The 20030-nt window shown below is 50.0% G+C and overlaps 1 protein-coding gene across 1 annotated transcript; it reads left to right on the top strand.

Annotated features, from left to right (window-relative positions):
- Positions 1 to 1785: 1785 nt before the first annotated feature.
- LOC134038474 (collagen alpha-5(IV) chain-like) lies at positions 1786 to 19363 on the top strand (the record flags this gene model as incomplete). Its single annotated transcript, XM_062483851.1, has 4 exons — positions 1786 to 1978; positions 13036 to 13103; positions 14402 to 14473; positions 19109 to 19363. Coding segments are annotated over exons 1-4 (588 nt in total), but the record flags the coding sequence as incomplete, so codon positions are not given.
- Positions 19364 to 20030: the final 667 nt, after the last annotated feature.

Genomic DNA, 20030 nt, shown 5'->3' with positions numbered 1-20030 from the left:
CCTAGGACAGAATCATTATTGCTCCACCTAAGTTTGCTCTGCAATTTCCCTTCCAGATAACAGTGAAGACAACTCACAACAGACATGCACAATGTTCTCAACAAAAGTTACTAGCCTATTATCTGAAAGACGTTTAGACCCTGACCATGTTTAATAAACTTAATGTAGGCTGACACGTGAATAGCATATGACAACATATTATCATGTCATCAAATGTTTTTAACAGACAGTGGAACTTCACAGTGAGCTGAAATGTAAGCGACAATGTTTTCTGTCTGTGTGTGTGTGTGTATAAAGTATGAGCATTCTTCTTCAGATGCTCACAGTCTTTCTGAAGGGAAGTTATAATCAAACATCAATTAAAACAACATTCTAAACAAATAGAAAAAAGAACACATTATAACACATCAACTACTGTCATTGAAATAGTGTCCCTGAGCCATGTAGTCCTTGGGGAATGTTCTTATAAATCCAGGTAAAGTTAGTTTTGTCAGGCTCCATTGTTTGAATACTGTAGGATCATGTGGTCTACCTTCTGACCCCATGCTGGGCCAGAAGCTTTGAAGCTTCTCCTGAAGATAAGAAAAGGGGGAAACCCCTTTCTCTTGACGGGGGTAGGAGAAGGGTGTGTAGTACCGTGTTTTGTCTGTTGGCGCTGCGTTACAACTGGACAAGACACACCTATCAGATCTGTTCTGACCAAAAAAGTTGCTGGCGTCGGAGAAACTGTCTCTGTGGCAAAATTCATTCTGGACTGGGCTGAGGGAAAAGCCAATCAAGACATCCAATTCATCTTTCCTCTTACATTTAGGCAGATCAACTTGCTGAGACAGGAAAACTACAGTTTGGTCGATCTCCTTCTGGAATGCATTTCAGAGGCTACGTTGATGAGTGAAAGTGACAAGAAATGTCTCTGTCACATCTTTGGTCACTTACAAACATCTCAACGACCACGAAGAGAAATATAAAACCTTGTTTGTGTTGGATGGTCTAGATGAGTGTCGACCCCCACTAGAGTCCTTCAAATGTCAGAGCTTCTGTGATGTCACAGAATCAACATCAGTGGATGTGCTTCTCCCAAACCTCATCAAGGGGAAGCGGCTCTCCTCTGGATAACCTCCCGACCGGCAGCAGCCAATCAGATCCCATCTGATTATCTTGATCTGGTGAAAGAGGTATGAGGGTTCAATGACCAACAGAAGGAGGAGTACTTCATGAAGAGAATCAGTGATGTGAACCAGGCCAAAGGAATCTTCCCCCACATCAAGTCATCCAGGAGCCTCTACACACATACCAGTCTTCTCTTGGATTTCTGCAACAGTTCTAGAGAAGATGGATAGAGAAGGTGGAGAAATGGCGAAGACCCTAACTCAAATGTACACTCAGTTTGTCATTGTACAGGTCAAACAGAAGAATGTGAAGTTTCGTGAGATGACTGAGACAGAGCCTCACTGGGACGAGGAGTGGCTGAGCGGTTGGGGAATCGGGCTAGTAATCTGAAGGTTGCCAGTTCGATTCCCGGCTGTGCCAAATTATGTTGTGTCCTTGGGCAAGGCATTTCACCATACTTGCCTCGGGGGAATGTCCCTGTACTTACTGTAAGTCGCTCTGGATAAGAGCATCTGCTAAATGACTAAATGTAAAATAAGCAGATGATTTAATCTCTGGGGAAAACTGGCTTAGGTTCAGCTGGAAAGGGGACACTTGGTGTTCTACGAGAAAGACCTGGAGGAGTGCGGTATTGATGTTGAAGCAGCTGCTGTCTACTCAAGAGTGTGCACAGAAATGTTCTCTGAGGATTACAAGGGGCGACAGAAGAAGGTGTACTGCTTCGTGCACCTGTCCATCCAGGAGTTTCCGGCGGCTCTGTATGTGTTCCTGTTGTTCAACAATGACAATGTGGATCTGATGGCTGACCCACTAGCAAGTGTACCTAAAACCCATCCCAACTTGAGAGCTGTTGACGGGGCCTTGCAAAGTGAGAGTGGACACTGGGACCTTTTCGTCCGCTTCCTCCTGGGTCTCTCGCTGGAGTCCAATCAAGTTTGCTTGCAAGGCCTTCTGACACAGACAAGAAACATCTCACACAGCAACGAAGAAACAGTCACATACATTGAGAAATCCGAAAGAATCCCTCTCCAGAGAGATTCATGAACCTGTTCCACTATCTGAATGAACTGAATGACCATTCTCTAATGGAGGAGCTCCAACACTACCTGGTGTCAGGAAATATCACCAGACATTACCTTCTGCATGAACCGTAGACAGCTCTGACCTTTGTGTTGCTGACCTTTGATGAGGATCTGGATGTGTTTGACATGAAGAAATACTCCAGATCAGAGGAACGGCTTCAGAGGCTGCTGCCAGTGGTCAAAGCCTCCAGAACAGCTCTGTATGTACAAGGACATTTTAACTTATCATAGGATATAAATACATTTACATTTAAACTGTTGGATCTGTCTGCCTTTGCTAAGATATTGCCCTGTCAAGTCATGAAAACCAATGACTGATGTCATACCTTTTTCCTGATATCCTTTAGGCTGAATCACTGTCACTTGTCAGAGAAATGCTGTGATGTGCTGGTCTCAGCTCTTCAGATCTTAGAGAGTTGGACCTGAGTAGCAACGGTCTGAAGATGATCTCCTCTGGACTGGGAAATCCCCACTGTCAACTGGAGACACTAAGGTCTATAGTCCACTTCAACACAGTTGAAGTGGACTGTGTGAGTGTAAATTGAGTTTCAATTCACACTGTATTTGCATGCTTGGTAAAAATAAAATAGGAACATTGTTAAATTACGTTTAAACTGTCTAGCAAGAATGAAATGCAACTTTCCATTGTGTGTCCATGATATTCATGTGTCCATCAAGTTCATTGTGTGTCCATGAATTCATGTGTCCATCAAGTTCATTGTGTGTCCATGATATTCATGTGTCCATCAAGTTCATTGCAACACTACTGCTCCTTACACCCACAAAAGAGCTTTATTTGTGTAATTATTTGTTATTTAGTGGTTTTATTTATTCATTAGTGAATCAATGCCATGTGTTTTACATTTACTTACCACCAGAGGGTAGTCATTTTGGAAAATAATGACTATCCTTTTGACAGGGAAAGGCTGTAGTTATCTGACCTTATCTCTCACCTCAAACTCCACCCAACTGAAAGTGCTTGACCTGAGTAACAATGACCTGAGGAACTCAGGTGTGAAGATGCTCTCAGATATACTGAAAGATCCGGTAACACTTTATAATAAGTCAACGCTTTTTGGCATTTACAAAGTGTTAACTAATAGTTAGTTAATCCTTTATAAAACATTTTGAAACATTAACAATACATTATTAAATAGTTAATAAGCTTATTATTAAACACTATGTTGATCATTAATAAACACTGTTAAAAATTATGTATTTTATTCATAATACAATTCATAAGGTGTTTGATAACTGCATTATCATACTTTATAGACAGCTTGTTAATATAGTTGCAAACCAGTAGTTTAAAAGGTGTTAATGGTACATGAGCTGGTATAGAAAGCATTAGCAAATGGTGAACAAACCATTTACATTACCTATATAAAGCATGAGTAAATAACTAACAACATATTTACTTATGTCTTTAATTAATGTATGCCAAGTCAAATACAGGATGTACACTATGCTTTGCAGATATCTTAACAACTATTTTATAAAGACTTACTAATGATGCAACTTCTGATTAGTAATGCAAGTTATAAAGCATTTACTAACTGTTAGTTAAGGCTTTTGCGTGACCTAATCTAAAGTGTGAACTATTTATGCCTTATTAAGCATTTATAGAAAGACTATAGGCCTATAGATGTTGTGTTTTTGTTTTTTTAGAAGAAATAGCTGTTAATTTATTTACCTGGGTAATAAAATAGTATTTTATTTCCATTAAGAAGCAATACAGTAGAATTGGTATAAAAGTTGGTTACCCAAAGCTGTATTTTATTTTCAAAAAATGGCTGTAATAAACTGGAAATGTTTAGCTACTCCTCAACAGGTCTGCAAACGCCTTTGAAAGCAGAGATTTGTTAAAACGTTCAAATCGTTTTAACAAATTGAGGCGACAAAGCGTTTGCTGACCTGTCGAAGAGTAAACATTTGGTTTCTTATATACTACAACAATAGCATATTGGTTCAATTGCAACAACAGTACGAGCGTTCTGATTGGCTAATGGGTAGTCATGCCAGCCGCGTATTAAGTCTTTATATATATCTATGCGCGTATTGACCTCATCTGCGGTCTGATACGTGTTCTTATTGCCCTCCGCTGATGTCATCTTCAAAATGAGCGAGATCGAAGAGTTTTACTAACCAGATGACAGTGAAGACATCAACAGCGACGAGGAAATTCTTAACTTTCTAAAAGAGCAGAAAAGTGTGAACACAGAGAGATAAACGACAAGCGCTAGGCAGATTGCTAGGTTTGGTTGCTCATATTTCAGATTGGTTGCTAGGTGCTAACTCCTGAAACACACCGTGAGAAGACTTGAGTAGAGCTGGACAAAACGACATGTTTTAAATTAAAAGAGCTAAAAATGCCATATAATAAACAACTTACTAACCTCGACCGTTCGGTCATGCCGGGAAATATCAAACTGAGGTTTTAACGTATCGACCGCTGTCACTCTCGGCTAGTAGCGTTAGAGCTAAGTAGTTAGTAAGACACATGCCTGTCATTACTTCAATAAAATAGTCATTTTGTGTATCACATTGTGTTGTGTCTGTTTCCTTTTGAGAAACGTATGTTCAGCCTTTGTGAATGTGAGGTTCAAGAATGGACAAGAATACCTTAATAAATAACTTATAAATGTTTAATAAGGCATAGATAGTTCACACTTTAGATTAGGTCACGCAACAGCCTTAACTAACAGTTAGTAAATGCTTTATAACTTGCATTACTAATCAGAAGTTGCATCATTAGTAAGTCTTTATAAAATAGTTGTTAAGATATCTGCTAAGTATTGGTGTACATAATGTATTCGACTTGGCGTACATTAATTAAAGACACAAGTAAATATGTTGTTAGTTATTTACTCATGCTTTGTAAAGGTAATGTAAATGGTTTGTTCACCATTTGCTAATGCTTTCTATACCAGCTCATGTACCACTAACACCTTTTAAACTACTGGTTTGCAAATATATTAACAAGCTGTCTATAAAGTATGATAATGCAGTTATCAAACACCTTATGAATTGTATTATGAATAAAATCTATAATATTTAACAGTGTTTATTAATGATCAACATAGTGTTTAATAATAATATTATTAACTATTTAATAATGTATTGTTAATGTTTCAAAATGTTTTATAAAGAATTAACTAACTATTAGTTAACACTTAGTAAATGCCAAAAAGCGTTGACTTATTATAAAGTGTTACCAAAGATGCTAACTGTGTATTGGAGTCACTGAGGAGAGTAACATGGATTTGTATTAGTAATCAATTATATTCTTGAAAGTCAATTTACATGTGTAACATTGTGTCTGGCTGAGCTTTCTGGCTGACACACAGCAAAAAAAAGGGTCTTGCTAAATACTAATCCTTCTCATTATTATGATTATAAAAAATATATGTTATTTAGAATATTTTTAAAGTAAAGCTAAAATTATTTAAGAAATAATTTACAACACAAAACAATTTTCTTGAAAAAATTGCTTCTTTATACTGCCTAAAATATATATTCATGTAAATAATCTAAGACTTCTGCACAGTACTGTATATATTACAATTATTAATGGTTGGCATATGTAATGAACATTGAAACCTAAAACAATATGTCTGACCCATCACGTCACACTGGTTTTTGCACTGCACAATACAATCTTATACCATTTGTATTTTTTGTAATATTTGTATTTTTATATTGTAAATTACTGCAACTTATATTTTATTTTATATTTTATTGTATAGTTAATTTTTTTTAGCTCATTTCACTTAGTATTGCTAGTTATGTACCCTTAGTATAGTTAGTCCTCATATTTAAATTTTAGATTCCTATATGTTTAATGTTTGCACCTTCCTGCCAAAGAAAATTCCTTGTCTGTGCAAACTTTCTGATTCTGATTCTGATTCACATACAAGAGACAAATCCAGACAGATGGTGTCCAGAAAACTCCTAACATCCTTTTTAACTCCCTGGACTTCCATATTGTACAAAACTATGAAACAAAGCTGTATACAAAGACAGTTGATAATCTAATACGATAATACGATTATTGAATGAATGTCCAAAATAATGTTTATCTTTCTACAGACTGTCAGGCTGTTTGGTCACAGAGGAAAGTTGTGCTAATCTGTCTGTAGCACTCAACTCCAAATCCTCCCAATTGAGAATGCTGGATCTAAGTAACAATGACCTGCAGGATTCAGGAACACAGCTCCTCTCAGCTGGACTGGGGAATAAACACTGTAAACTGGACACAGGTCTATATTACATTTTTTCCATTTATATTTTTTCTAAACTCATTTGTCCATCCATCCATCATCTGCCGCTTTTCCGGGGGTCGGGTAGCGGGTGCAGCAACCTAACCAGGGAGGCCCAGACTTCCCTCTCCCCGGCCACTTCCACCAGCTCTTCCTGGGGGACCCCGAGGCGTTCCCGCCGAGAGACATAGTCCCTCCAGCGTGTCCTGGGTCTTCCCCAGGGCCTCTTCCCAGTGGGACGTGAACGTTCACGTGGGCGTTCCCAGAACACCTCACCAGGTAGGCGTCCAGGAGGCATCCTTATCAGATGCCCGAGCCACCTCGACTAGCCCCTCTCGACGCGGAGGAGCAGCGGTTCTACTCTGTGCCCCTTCCGGATGACCGAGCTTCTCATCTCTAAGGGAGAGCCCGGACACCCTGCGGAGAAAACTCATTTCGGCCGCTTGTATTCGCGATCTCGTTCTTTCGTCACTACCCACAGTTCGTGACCATAAGTGAGGGTAGGAACGTAGATCGACTGGTAAATAGAGAGCTTCGCCTTTCGACTCAGCTCCTTCTTCACCACGACGGACCGATGCAGAGCCCGCATCACTGCGGACGCCGCACCGATCCGCCTGTCGATCTTGCGCTCCATTCTTCCCTTGTGAACAAGACCCCGAGATACTTGAACTCCTCCGCTTGGGTCAAGATCTCCTCCTCGACCCGGAGATTGCACTCCACCCTTTTCCGGCCGATAACCATGGCCTCAGATTTGGAGGTGCTGATTCCCATCCCAGCCGCTTCGCATTCGGTTGCGAACCGCTCCAGTGAGAGCTGAAGGTCACGGCCCGATGAAGCCATCAAGACCACATCATCCGCAAAAAGCAGCGACCCGATCCTGAGGTCACCAAACCGGAACCCCTCAACGCCCTGGCTGCGCCTAGAAATTATGTCCATATAAGTTATGAACAGAATCGGTGACAAAGGGCAGCCCTGGCGGAGTCCAACCCTCACCGGGAACAAGTTCGACTTACTGCCGGCAATGCGGACCAAACTCTGGCACCGGTCGTACAGGGACCGGACAGCCCCGATCTGGGAATCTGGTACCCCGTACTCCCGGAGCACCCCCCACATGAGCCCCCGAGGGACACGGTCGAACGCCTTTTCCAAATCCACAAAACATGTGTAGACTGGTTGGGCGAACTCCCATGCACCCTCCAGGACCCTGCCGAGGGTGTAGAGCTGGTCCACAGTTCCACAGCCAGGACGAAAACCACATTGCTCCTCCTGAATCCGAGGTTCGACAATCCGACGGACCCTCCTCTCCAGAACCCCTGAATAGACTTTCCCAGGGAGGCTGAGGAGTGTGATCCCCCTAAAGTTGGAGCACACCCTCCGGTCCCCCTTTTTAAAGAGGGGAACCACCACCCCGGTCTGCCAGTCCAGAGGCACTGTCCCCGATGTCCACGCGATGTTGCAGAGTCTCATTTGTATCACTGCTAATTAGTCATGTTTGTGCTTCTACTGGGACCCTGGGTAACGACTATGAAAAAAAGCCACAGAGTGCTTTATTTATTAATACAGTGAAATGAAGAGTCCACTTGGTCTACCATATTCTTGCCTACTACAACACAATAACGATAATTGAAGACATCATCACTTATTAATAAGCTCAAAGCCTGTGTAATTTAGAGTGCATTTAGTTATGGTAATCAATATGGTGGTTTACAAATGAAATGATGGAGGGAATTGGGGGGGCATAAGTGTGTGGTTACAGTTAGGATTGGAATAGGGCTAACAGTGGTCTGCATTGAAAATTCAGCTTTTTCAAACCAATTCTTGTTTTTTTTGGGTTATAACGGTCTAAGTTCTACGGAGCCCCTAAAGGGACATAGGGAAGAAAAAAAATCTGGTGCGCACGAGATACTTTCTGGTGCGCACGAGAAACTTTCTGGTGCGCACAAGAAACTTTCTGGTGCGCACGAGAAAGTATCTTCTCAGACACTGTTACTTCTAGGCGAGGTGGAGGCTCGAAAACCACATTATTTGGTGGCCGGTGGACCACCAATAAAAACTGTGCGAGTTGCAGCATATTGCTGCTGCCATCAACTGTGCCAGTGATACCCCGAGTCGAGATACAACTTGAAAACAAAAGCGTTTTGTTATGAACAGTTAACGTTTGGACTGATAACGAGGACGTAGAGTGTAGCGATTGCGCCGAAGCTTAACTGTATTTCCAGTTTTTGACATATGATATATGCACATTATTAAAGAAATATATTTGGTTACACTGTGTTCTGCAGTTATCTATAGGTAGGATATATGATGTTATCCTGTATTCCATGCAGTCAGGGCATCTCCTCATCCTGCACCCATAGTGGACGAGATGTTGAGACAGCGCTGAATTTTGAGTTAAGATTTGAGTTGGATTTTACAAGGTGTTTGTGGAACAATTATCACTCAGTACAAGCGCAAATAACACTGCTGGATTTAATCTTCATGATAATGATGATATGGAGTGAAAAAAATGTGTGTGATGAAAACAAAACATATAAATATTATGAGCAATCGTTCTTCCCACATTTACTTTCTGCAGTTTGACTACAGTACGGTCATCTGTGTCGCCAATTCCCACTGTCACATTGCCAATTGGGAGCATCAAAGTGAAGCAACCCCTCTACTCTGAACAACCACTGAGAAAGTCACTTCATGACAGTGATCCAATTGCACTTCAGGTGCGTTTGAATGAAGTCTTGCCCACCTCAAATTTGATTGGTCGTCCAATTTGAGCGAGCACCTTAAAGCTGTGTAGAATGTGTATTTGCGTTATGTTGGGTAGGGCCGCGTTGAGAGGTTGTTCAACATGGTGTGGTGTAATTCTCAGTTTTGCTTCTTGGTACTGAGGACTTTGGCCTGTTTTGTAGCAGTTTCCTATGGAAGTATTAGAGATGGGAGCACATTTAGGTTAACAAATGAAGAGACCGATCCGACGGAATTCGAAACCAAATTTAGAAGAGACTTCCTTCGTGACGCAAATGAGCCCAGATCTCCGACTGGCGTCGTAACTGGAAACGGCTCTCTTGCCTTTGATTCAGACGGTCGGGAGTCTAACCAAACAACAGGCATGGCTTGTGAGTATACACGACATCCCTCAAGTTGGCCAACGCGTGTTTAGCGGTTCCTCCAGTATAGTAACTTCCTCCCTACTGTTTTAGCTCGGCACCTGTTGATGAATGCTAAACTAAAACGCATGGGACCTTCGGTGCAGTGCGCTGATGATGCTATGACCTTGCGGGTGAAGGGAGGGAAGACTCCTCATTTTCTGGTTGACAATGGTGAGATCAATGATGCATTTCTGTGGATTTCCCGTGAAAACGGCGAGTAGTTTGATCTGAGGATCTGCTTTCTGCAGGTGACGGGACTCTCATTCCCGTGACTCGGATGCCTTCTCAGTGTGGATTCTCTGTGAGAAGGTCACGCAGAGATGTGCTTTTTGTAGCTCCATACCAAGGCTGCCATGTTACTCAACGGGTAATTCATAATGAAGCAATGGCAGACTAGAGACGCCCCTCTTTTTATTTGGTTGCATTTGAGCCAAGTGGTCTACTCTTCCAACAGGGTGGAGATCATGTACTGCATTTAAAGCTGTGGGGGGAATCCATGACAATGTCTTGTCCTCTTGCACCTCCTCGCCCTTCAGTCTCCTGCCTCAGAAACGGCATGGTGTTGAATATGGGTAACATTGCAGCAGATGCACTCTCTGTAAAAGGTACATTTCAGCAGTTGCTCTCGTTTTGAAACAAGCCAATCCGAGTTTGTCTACTGTGTTTCAACAACCGTTTGCCAAGTGACCTGATGGTTAACTCTCTCGTTTAGTCTCTAACGTATGGGAGCCCCTGCTGTCATCCAGACAACTTTGTGGATTTTCTGTGGCATCACATTCTAGCAGATTGATGATCAGGGCTCCTTACAAAGAACCCTGCGTCAAGATGGAGGTTTAGTGCCAACTTCTGATCACAAATATGTGTATGGTGTATATTTGGGTCTTCCACTAATGCTTTTGTGTTTACAGGATCAGGTGCATGTTCTTGTCCTGCTGATGAATGGCCAACAGTTTGCAGTATCCTGCCCATCTCCACCTGCTGCTCCGGCAACAACTGATCCCCTGACACCAGACAATCTTCCTTACCCTCAGTTTCCAGGGCTGCCGGGCTCCCCCGGGTCCCCCCAGTATCCAGGGCTGCCGGGGTCCCCCCAGTATCCAGGGCTGCCGGGCTCCCCCGGGTCCCCCCAGTATCCAGGGCTGCCGGGCTCCCCCGGGTCCCCCCAGTATCCAGGGGTGCCGGGCTCCCCCGGGTCCCCCCAGTATCCAGGCCAGCCAGGTTCCCCCGGGTCCCCCCAGTTTCCAGGGTCCCCCCAGTATCCAGGGCAGCCAGGGTCCCCTCAGTATCCAGGGCTGCCAGGTTACCCCGGCTCCCCCCAGTTTCCAGGCTCACCTCAGTTACCAGGGCTGCCAGGTTCCCCCCAGTTCCCAGGGCTGCCAGGGTCCCCTCAGTTCCCAGGCCTGCCAGGTTCCCCTGAGTACCCTCAGTATCCAGGGCAGCCAGGTTCACCTCAGTATCCAGGGCAGCCAGGTTCCCCTCAGTCCCCTCAGCTTCCAGGGTCCCTCGAGTATCCAGGGCAGCCAGGTTCCACAGGGTCCCCCCAGTTTCCGGGCTCCCCTCAGTTTCCAGGACTGCCAGGTTCCCCAGGCTCTCCTCAATTTCCAGGGCTGCCAGGTTCCCCAGGGTCCCCCCAATATCCAGGTCTGCCAGGTTCCTCAGGGTCCCCTCAGTTCCCAGGCTCACCTCAGTTACCAGAGCTGCCAGGTTCCCCCCAGTATCCAGGGCTGCCGGGTTCCCCCGGGACCCCTCAGTTTCCAGGTTCCCCTGGGTCCCCCCAGTTCCCAGGCCAGCCAGGTTCCCCCGGGTCCCCCCAGTTTCCAGGGTCCCCCCAGTATCCAGCACTGCCAGGTTCCCCAGGCTCTCCTCAATTTCCAGGTCTGCCAGGGTTCCCTCAGTTCCCAGGCCTGCCAGGTTCCCCTGAGTACCCTCAGTATCCAGGGCAGCCAGGTTCCCCTCAGTATCCAGGGCAGCCAGGTTCCCCTCAGTCCCCTCAGCTTCCAGGGTCCCTCGAGTATCCAGGGCAGCCAGGTTCCCCTCAGTCCCCTCAGCTTCCGGCCTCACCTCAGTTACCAGGGCAGCCAGGTTCCCCCGGGTCCCCCCAGTTTCCAGGCTCACCTCAGTTACCAGGGTTGGCAGGTTCCCCAGGCTCCCCCCAGTATCCAGGGCAGCCAGGGTCCCCCCAGTATCCAGGGCTGCCAGGTTCCCCTGAGTCCCCTCAGTTCCCAGGCCTGCCAGGTTCCCCTGAGTACCCTCAGTATCCAGGGCAGCCAGGGTCCCCCCAGTATCCAGGGCTGCCAGGTTCCCCCGGGTTCCCTCAGTTACCAGGCCAGCCAGGTTCCCCTGGGTTCCCAGGCCAGCCAGGTTCCCCCAGCTCCCCTCAGTTACCAGGGCTGCCAGGTTTCCCTGAGTCCCCTCAGTATCCAGGGCAGCCAGGGTCCCCTCAGTTCCCAGGCCTGCCAGGTTCCCCTGAGTCCCCTCGGTTCCCAGGCCTGCCAGGTTCCCCTGAGTCCCCTCAGCTTCCGGGCTCCCCTCAGTTTCCAGGACTGCCAGGTTCCCCAGGCTCTCAATTTCCAGGGCTGCCAGGTTCCCCAGGCTCTCAATTTCCAGGGCTGCCAGGTTCCCCAGGCTCTTCTCAGTTTCCAGGGATGCCAGGTTCCCCAGGGTCACCCCAGTATCCAGGCCAGCCAGGTTCCCCTGAGTCCCCTCAGTTCCCAGGCCAGCCAGGTTCCCCTGAGTCCCCTCAGTTCCCAGGCCAGCCAGGTTCCCCCGGGTCCCCCCAGTATCCAGGGCAGCCAGGGTCCCCGCAGTATCCAGGGCTGCCAGGTTCCCCCGGGTTCCCTCAGTTCCCAGGCCTGCCAGGTTCCCCTGAGTCCCCTCGGTTCCCAGGCCTGCCAGGTTCCCCTGAGTCCCCTCGGTTCCCAGGCCTGCCAGGTTCCCCTGAGTCCCCTCAGCTTCCGGGCTCCCCTCAGTTTCCAGGACTGCCAGGTTCCCCAGGCTCTCAATTTCCAGGGCTGCCAGGTTCCCCAGGCTCTCAATTTCCAGGGCTGCCAGGTTCCCCAGGGTCACCCCAGTATCCAGGCCAGCCAGGTTCCCCTGAGTCCCCTCAGTTCCCAGGCCAGCCAGGTTCCCCTGAGTCCCCTCAGTTCCCAGGCCAGCCAGGTTCCCCTGAGTCCCCTCAGTTCCCAGGCCAGCCAGGTTCCCCCGGGTCCCCCCAGTATCCAGGGCTGCCAGGGTCCCCTCAGTATCCAGGGCAGCCAGGGTCCCCTCAGTATCCAGGGCAGCCAGGTTTCGCTGAGTCCCCTCAGTTACCAGGCCAGCCAGGTTCCCCCGGGTCCCCCCAGTATCCAGGGCTGCCAGGATACCCTCAGTTCCCAGGCTCCACTCAGTTACCAGGGTTGGCAGGTTCCCCAGGCTCCCCCCAGTATCCAGGGCAGCCAGGGTCCCCCCAGTATCCAGGGCTGCCAGGTTCCCCCGGGTTCCCTCAGTTACCAGGCCAGCCAGGTTCCCCCGGGTTCCCAGGCCAGCCAGGTTCCCCCAGCTCCCCTCAGTTACCAGGGCTGCCAGGTTTCCCTGAGTCCCCTCAGTATCCAGGGCTGCCAGGTTCCCCCAGGTTCCCTCAGTTACCAGGCCAGACAGGTTCCCCCGGGTTCCCAGGCCAGCCAGGTTCCCCCAGCTCCCCTCAGTTACCAGGGCTGCCAGGTTTCCCTGAGTCCCCTCAGTATCCAGGGCTGCCAGGTTCCCCCGGGTTCCCTCAGTTGCCAGGTTCCCCCGGGTTCCCAGGCCAGCCAGGTTCCCCCAGCTCCCCTCAGTTACCAGGGCTGCCAGGTTTCCCTGAGTCCCCTCAGTATCCAGGGCAGCCAGGGTCCCCGCAGTATCCAGGGCTGCCAGGTTCCCCCGGGTTCCCTCAGTTACCAGGCCAGCCAGGTTCCCCCGGGTTCCCAGGCCAGCCAGGTTCCCCCAGCTCCCCTCAGTTACCAGGGCTGCCAGGTTTCCCTGAGTCCCCTCAGTATCCAGGGCTGCCAGGTTCCCCCGGGTTCCCTCAGTTACCAGGCCAGCCAGGTTCCCCCGGGTTCCCAGGCCAGCCAGGTTCCCCCAGCTCCCCTCAGTTACCAGGGCTGCCAGGTTTCCCTGAGTCCCCTCAGTATCCAGGGCTGCCAGGTTCCCCCGGGTTCCCTCAGTTGCCAGGTTCCCCCGGGTTCCCAGGCCAGCCAGGTTCCCCCAGCTCCCCTCAGTTACCAGGGCTGCCAGGTTTCCCTGAGTCCCCTCAGTATCCAGGGCAGCCAGGGTCCCCCCAGTATCCAGGGCTGCCAGGTTCCCCCGGGTTCCCTCAGTTACCAGGCCAGCCAGGTTCCCCCGGGTTCCCAGGCCAGCCAGGTTCCCCCAGCTCCCCTCAGTTACCAGGGCTGCCAGGTTTCCCTGAGTCCCCTCAGTATCCAGGGCTGCCAGGTTCCCCCGGGTTCCCTCAGTTGCCAGGTTCCCCCGGGTTCCCAGGCCAGCCAGGTTCCCCCAGCTCCCCTCAGTTACCAGGGCTGCCAGGTTTCCCTGAGTCCCCTCAGTATCCAGGGCAGCCAGGGTCCCCCCAGTATCCAGGGCTGCCAGGTTCCCCCGGGTTCCCTCAGTTGCCAGGCCATCCAGGTTCCCCTGGGTCCCCCCAGTTTCCAGACTCCCCTCAGTTTCCAGGGTCCCCCCCGTATCCAGGGCTGCCAGGTTTCCCCAGACCGTTCCCAACCACTGCAAGCCTTTCCAATTCTGACTCGGCAGAGCTGCCTCCATACCCCTGGTTCCCGGGCTTCCCTCTATTACCCAGACCGCTCCCAGCAACTGCCACTACAAGAGCTACGCCAGGGCTTCCTTACCACTCTTTTCCAAGGTCCCCTCAGTACCCCTGGTCTCTGACTCCTGCCAACATAGCTGGACCCACTCATCCCCAGAGGCCTCCCTGTGTTAACTCCGCCCACTACAAACGCAAGCCAAAGAGGGTTAAGCAGATGGTCCCTCCAGTGTACAACATTATGTTCCGGGACGATGCTTCCCTTCAGTTGAATGTTACACAGGCTCCAGCAGGGACCCCCAAGTCTTCCACCACTGCTGGTGTCGAGGACCAGAGGAGGATTCCTGGGTTTGGTTCTGCCAGTAGGGGTGCCCTCCCTCCTCCACCTGCTGAGGACTCGTAGCAAGTGACTCTTAACAATTCTTTTGAGTAGTTGTGTAATGTCACTTCTGCACTTTTATAATAAAGAATTCTTAACTTTAAACTGACTGGGTTGGAATTTGTTGCTGTGAACATGAATTTCTGTATGGCATGGTTTGATCATTAACTTGTTTGATTTAAATGCTTGAAACTTTACCGAGTTGGTTATTTGACATGCAGTTCTGCCCAATGGATTTGTGTACTCTAATATACTTATTCACAAGTCCGTTGGTAAGACTTTCACTCTAGACCAAAAGTGCTTGCGTTTGTCTGCCCCTCACAAAGGAAGCAGCGCTCTGAAGTGACTTTCTAGAGGATTATTGGGTTTCAGAGTGCTACTGTATAGCCCAGGCTGACACTTTCTATCCTTCAGCAGCCACGCTGAAACCACAGTTCTGTCGGCGCCTTACTCTGGTTTTGAGAATAATCTAACAAAACATTTGCCACGATTGCAGTGCAGACTTTAAAATGTAGCCTTGCCTTTTCCTCAAACCTTATAGATTCTTATGAACAAGCTACTAAAACCGATAGTCTTTGTTGTAAATATGTTAACGTTTTAAGAATGGACATTTTATTGTGGGTGCCACCGTAGCTCATTAGCTGAGACCTTGATGCAGCGGCCTCAGTTCGAATCCAGCGCCGGTCATTTCTGCATGTCACCCCCCCCTACATTTCCTTTCTCAACTGTCTAATAAAGGCCAACAATATATCTTAAAACATTCTGCATATTTTATTGTACATGTGGTTTTACAGGCAGGCGCTAGACTGCCTCTGAAACGACAACGCCTCACCATTTTAATGCTACGGAGGAGACACCAGAACCTCCTGAGGGTGCAGGTGGGGAACAGAAGCCATCCCCCTCCCCTGACTTGGAGCCCCCAGATGAGGACCCACCCAGATCCAACGTGTCGGGCGGAGTCCCAGCTGTCTCTCAGGAGAATGACTGTAAAAAAAATAAATAAGAAAGCTGACAAACCAGCTACAGATCCAGCTTTTCAATTCTCTCTCATAGTCTGGATGGTAATTACTTGACATTATTCAAATCAATTATTAATATATTTCATAACATATTAATAATATTTCAGAAGCAAACTGTAAGTTCAAAAACAGACATAACTAAATGGATGTAATAAAAATAATTGGAAAGTAATATTTATATGATTTCCGAGTCAGATTGGCATGAGCTCATCAGCACTAAATTGACTGAAACACATTGCCAATTGGGAGCATCAAAGTGAACCAACCCCTCTACTCTGAACAACCACTGAGAAAGTCACTTCATGACAGTGATCCAATTGCACTTCAGGTGCGTTTGAATGAAGTCTTGCCCACCTCAAATTTACAAATTTGATTGGTCGTCCAATTTGAGCGAGCACCTTAAAGCTGTGTAGAATGTGTATTTGCGTTATGTTGGGTAGGGCCGCGTTGAGAGGTTGTTCAACATGGTGTGGTGTAATTCTCAGTTTTGCTTCTTGGTACTGAGGACTTTGGCCTGTTTTGTAGCAGTTTCCTATGGAAGTATTAGAGATGGGAGCACATTTAGGTTAACAAATGAAGAGACCGATCCGACGGAATTCGAAACCAAATTTAGAAGAGACTTCCTTCGTGACGCAAATGAGCCCAGATCTCCGACTGGCGTCGTAACTGGAAACGGCTCTCTTGCCTTTGATTCAGACGGTCGGGAGTCTAACCAAACAACAGGCATGGCTTGTGAGTATACACGACATCCCTCAAGTTGGCCAACGCGTGTTTAGCGGTTCCTCCAGTATAGTAACTTCCTCCCTACTGTTTTAGCTCGGCACCTGTTGATGAATGCTAAACTAAAACGCATGGGACCTTCGGTGCAGTGCGCTGATGATGCTATGACCTTGCGGGTGAAGGGAGGGAAGACTCCTCATTTTCTGGTTGACAATGGTGAGATCAATGATGCATTTCTGTGGATTTCCCGTGAAAACGGCGAGTAGTTTGATCTGAGGATCTGCTTTCTGCAGGTGACGGGACTCTCATTCCCGTGACTCGGATGCCTTCTCAGTGTGGATTCTCTGTGAGAAGGTCACGCAGAGATGTGCTTTTTGTAGCTCCATACCAAGGCTGCCATGTTACTCAACGGGTAATTCATAATGAAGCAATGGCAGACTAGAGACGCCCCTCTTTTTATTTGGTTGCATTTGAGCCAAGTGGTCTACTCTTCCAACAGGGTGGAGATCATGTACTGCATTTAAAGCTGTGGGGGGAATCCATGACAATGTCTTGTCCTCTTGCACCTCCTCGCCCTTCAGTCTCCTGCCTCAGAAACGGCATGGTGTTGAATATGGGTAACATTGCAGCAGATGCACTCTCTGTAAAAGGTACATTTCAGCAGTTGCTCTCGTTTTGAAACAAGCCAATCCGAGTTTGTCTACTGTGTTTCAACAACCGTTTGCCAAGTGACCTGATGGTTAACTCTCTCGTTTAGTCTCTAACGTATGGGAGCCCCTGCTGTCATCCAGACAACTTTGTGGATTTTCTGTGGCATCACATTCTAGCAGATTGATGATCAGGGCTCCTTACAAAGAACCCTGCGTCAAGATGGAGGTTTAGTGCCAACTTCTGATCACAAATATGTGTATGGTGTATATTTGGGTCTTCCACTAATGCTTTTGTGTTTACAGGATCAGGTGCATGTTCTTGTCCTGCTGATGAATGGCCAACAGTTTGCAGTATCCTGCCCATCTCCACCTGCTGCTCCGGCAACAACTGATCCCCTGACACCAGACAATCTTCCTTACCCTCAGTTTCCAGGGCTGCCGGGCTCCCCCGGGTCCCCCCAGTATCCAGGGCTGCCGGGGTCCCCCCAGTATCCAGGGCTGCCGGGCTCCCCCGGGTCCCCCCAGTATCCAGGGGTGCCGGGCTCCCCCGGGTCCCCCCAGTATCCAGGCCAGCCGGGTTCCCCCGGGTCCCCCCAGTTTCCAGGGTCCCCCCAGTATCCAGGGCAGCCAGGGTCCCCTCAGTATCCAGGGCTGCCAGGTTACCCTGGCTCCCCCCAGTTTCCAGGCTCACCTCAGTTACCAGGGCTGCCAGGTTCCCCCCAGTTCCCAGGGCTGCCGGGTTCCCCCGGGACCCCCCAGTTTACAGAGTACCCCGGGTTCCCTCAGTTAACAGGCTCCCCCCAGTATCCAGGGCTGCCAGGGTCCCCTCAGTATCCAGGGCTGCCAGGTTACCACGGGTTCCCTCAGTTACCAGGCCAGCCAGCTTCCCCCGGGTCCCCCCAGTTTCCAGGTTCCCCCCAGTTCCCAGGGCTGCCGGGTCCTCAATTTCCAGGTCTGCCAGGGTTCCCTCAGTTCCCAGGCCTGCCAGGTTCCCCTGAGTACCCTCAGTATCCAGGGCAGCCAGGTTCCCCTCAGTATCCAGGGCAGCCAGGTTCCCCTCAGTCCCCTCAGCTTCCAGGGTCCCTCGAGTATCCAGGGCAGCCAGGTTCCCCTCAGTCCCCTCAGCTTCCGGGGTCACCTCAGTTACCAGGGCTAACAGGTTCCCCCGGGTCCCCTCAGTTACCAAGACAGCCAGGTTCCCCCGGGTCCCCCCAGTTTCCAGGCTCACCTCAGTTACCAGGGTTGGCAGGTTCCCCAGGCTCCCCCCAGTATCCAGGGCAGCCAGGGTCCCCCCAGTATCCAGGCCTGCCAGGTTCCCCTGAGTACCCTCAGTATCCAGGGCAGCCAGGGTCCCCCCAGTATCCAGGCCAGCCAGGTTCCCCTGGGTTCCCAGGCCAGCCAGGTTCCCCCAGCTCCCCTCAGTTACCAGGGCTGCCAGGTTTCCCTGAGTCCCCTCAGTATCCAGGGCAGCCAGGGTCCCCTCAGTTCCCAGGCCTGCCAGGTTCCCCTGAGTCCCCTCAGTTCCCAGGCCTGCCAGGTTCCCCTGAGTCCCCTCAGTTCCCAGGCCTGCCAGGTTCCCCTGAGTCCCCTCAGTTCCCAGGCCTGCCAGGTTCCCCTGAGTCCCCTCAGTTCCCAGGCCTGCCAGGTTCCCCTGAGTCCCCTCAGTTCCCAGGCCTGCCAGGTTCCCCTGAGTCCCCTCAGTTCCCAGGCCTGCCAGGTTCCCCTGAGTCCCCTCAGTTCCCAGGCCTGCCAGGTTCCCCTGAGTCCCCTCAGCTTCCGGGCTCCCCTCAGTTTCCAGGACTGCCAGGTTCCCCAGGCTCTCAATTTCCAGGGCTGCCAGGTTCCCCAGGCTCTCAATTTCCAGGGCTGCCAGGTTCCCCAGGCTCTCAGTTTCCAGGGATGCCAGGTTCCCCAGGGTCACCCCAGTATCCAGGTCTGCCAGGTTCCCCTGAGTCCCCTCAGTTCCCAGGCCAGCCAGGTTCCCCTGAGTCCCCTCAGTTCCCAGGCCAGCCAGGTTCCCCTGAGTCCCCTCAGTTCCCAGGCCAGCCAGGTTCCCCCGGGTCCCCCCAGTATCCAGGGCTGCCAGGGTCCCCTCAGTATCCAGGGCAGCCAGGGTCCCCTCAGTATCCAGGGCAGCCAGGTTTCGCTGAGTCCCCTCAGTTACCAGGCCAGCCAGGTTCCCCCGGGTCCCCCCAGTATCCAGGGCTGCCAGGATCCCCTCAGTCCCCAGGCTTCACTCAGTTACCAGGGTTGGCAGGTTCCCCAGGCTCCCCCCAGTATCCAGGGCAGCCAGGGTCCCCCCAGTATCCAGGGCTGCCAGGTTCCCCCGGGTTCCCTCAGTTACCAGGCCAGCCAGGTTCCCCCGGGTTCCCAGGCCAGCCAGGTTCCCCCAGCTCCCCTCAGTTACCAGGGCTGCCAGGTTTCCCTGAGTCCCCTCAGTATCCAGGGCTGCCAGGTTCCCCCGGGTTCCCTCAGTTGCCAGGCCAGCCAGGTTCCCCCGGGTTCCCAGACCAGCCAGGTTCCCCCAGCTCCCCTCAGTTACCAGGGCTGCCAGGTTTCCCTGAGTCCCCTCAGTATCCAGGGCTGCCAGGTTCCCCCGGGTTCCCTCAGTTACCAGGCCAGCCAGCTTCCCCCGGGTCCCCCCAGTTTCCAGGTTCCCCCCAGTTCCCAGGGCTGCCGGGTCCTCAATTTCCAGGTCTGCCAGGGTTCCCTCAGTTCCCAGGCCTGCCAGGTTCCCCTGAGTACCCTCAGTATCCAGGGCAGCCAGGTTCCCCTCAGTATCCAGGGCAGCCAGGTTCCCCTCAGTCCCCTCAGCTTCCAGGGTCCCTCGAGTATCCAGGGCAGCCAGGTTCCCCTCAGTCCCCTCAGCTTCCGGGGTCACCTCAGTTACCAGGGCT

This window comes from Osmerus eperlanus, chromosome 2 (assembly GCF_963692335.1).
Source record: "Osmerus eperlanus chromosome 2, fOsmEpe2.1, whole genome shotgun sequence".
Taxonomy (NCBI): domain Eukaryota; kingdom Metazoa; phylum Chordata; class Actinopteri; order Osmeriformes; family Osmeridae; genus Osmerus; species Osmerus eperlanus.
Note: the sequence above shows the minus strand (reverse complement) of the source record. Positions and strands in the feature narration are given on the sequence as shown.